This window comes from Myotis davidii, unplaced genomic scaffold (assembly GCF_000327345.1).
Source record: "Myotis davidii unplaced genomic scaffold, ASM32734v1 scaffold609, whole genome shotgun sequence".
NCBI classification, from domain to species: Eukaryota; Metazoa; Chordata; class Mammalia; order Chiroptera; family Vespertilionidae; genus Myotis; species Myotis davidii.
The window spans coordinates 723,798-725,133 of record NW_006300164.1 but is presented as its reverse complement, the minus strand read 5'-3'; the positions used below and the strand labels follow the sequence as shown (position 1 = coordinate 725,133).

Here is a 1,336-nt window from a genome sequence, read left to right as displayed (position 1 = left end):
GCCGGGCCGTGGTGGGGTTGTCCCTGTCGGCCGAGTCGGCGTTCTTCAGAGGGGAGAACTCCTCCTCCCGCAGCACCTCGAAGGCCACGAAGTTCCTGGGGGAGAGAGCTGGTGACCCAAGTCCTGGCTCACGGACCCCATTCCAGAGCAGCAGGCCCCGAGAGGGCCCATGGTGCGGCCTGGAGTCCTCCCCCAGAGCCCCAGCACCTGACCTGGAAACCGCAGGCGAGGGCTCGGGAGGGGCCAGGGTTCCCCCAAAGTCCACGGCCCCCAATGTTCCCGACGCCCCCCTGAAGGGGGCCGCCTCCTCTGACCTTCTCCCCGAGACCTGCCTGTAGCCCCCCAGCTCCCCACTGCGAGGGGGCACCCCCACTGTGCCCCCACCTCAACCTCCACATTCCCGCCCAATGGCCCGGGAACCCCCGCGAGAGCGGGAGGGAAGACGGACAAAGGGAATGACTTCGGCCACTAACTCAGCAAACGGGAACACGTCGAACACGAACTTCTCCATCTTTATCCCATTGGGTTTGAGCGGCTTCACCAGGTTCCCCTCCTCGTCCACGTACGGGACCTTCTTCACAGCCACGTGCGGCTGTAGCAAGGGCTCGAACTCCCTGGGGACGGGGGGTGGGGGGGCAGACGCAGTTCAGACAGGACCCCAGAGGGCTCCCAGCCAGCGGGGCCGGGCAGGGTACCCTCGCCATTCCCTGGCCCGAGAGCCAGGCGCCCTCCTCCCTGCCGAGGTGACGTGGCCCCTGGGGCAGAGGTAGTGCCGGAGGGGACACAGGAAGAGCAACAGCCACCTGGCCAGAGCCTTACCCGCTGCCGGGCTCTCTGGGGCCTCTGATTTCTTTATTATTATGGTCATTATTATTATTACTTGTTTAAAGGTGAAAGGAATTTCTTTTTATATATGTATATTTTTATTGATTTCAGGAAGGAAGGAAGGAAGGAGAGAGAAACATCAATGATGAGAGAGAATCATGGATCGGCTGCCTCCTGCACGCCCCGCACTGGGGATGGAGCCCACTTCCTGAGCCTGTGCCCTGACCAAGAATCGAACCCTGACCTCCTGGTTCCTAGGTCGACGCTCATCCCCTGAGCCCCGCCGGCCGGGCCTGCTGGCTTCTTTAAACACCAAGAACCTTTCCCCACCGCAATCCACCAGCCATGCTGACCACAGCCCACCCTGCTCACCTGGTGACCGCCTGGAGGAAGCTGCGCGTGAAGAAGTGGTTGCAGATGTTGCCCGCGCTGTAGAGCAGGCCCCCGCCGGGCGCACGGAGCCGGGCGGTCTCGGGGCTGATCTCGCTATACTCCACCACCTGGGGGGCGC

General features: G+C 63.0%; 1 protein-coding gene across 1 annotated transcript in view; it reads right to left on the bottom strand.

The window, feature by feature from the left end:
• Positions 1-1,336, bottom strand: part of UAP1L1 (UDP-N-acetylglucosamine pyrophosphorylase 1 like 1) — a 4,079-nt gene that overhangs the window by 1,600 nt on the left and 1,143 nt on the right. The window contains 3 exon segments of the mRNA XM_015572342.1: positions 1-95; positions 474-614; positions 1,198-1,336. The exon segment at positions 1,198-1,336 is cut by the window's right edge and continues 20 nt beyond it. Coding sequence (XP_015427828.1) covers positions 1-95; positions 474-614; positions 1,198-1,336 — 375 coding nt within the window.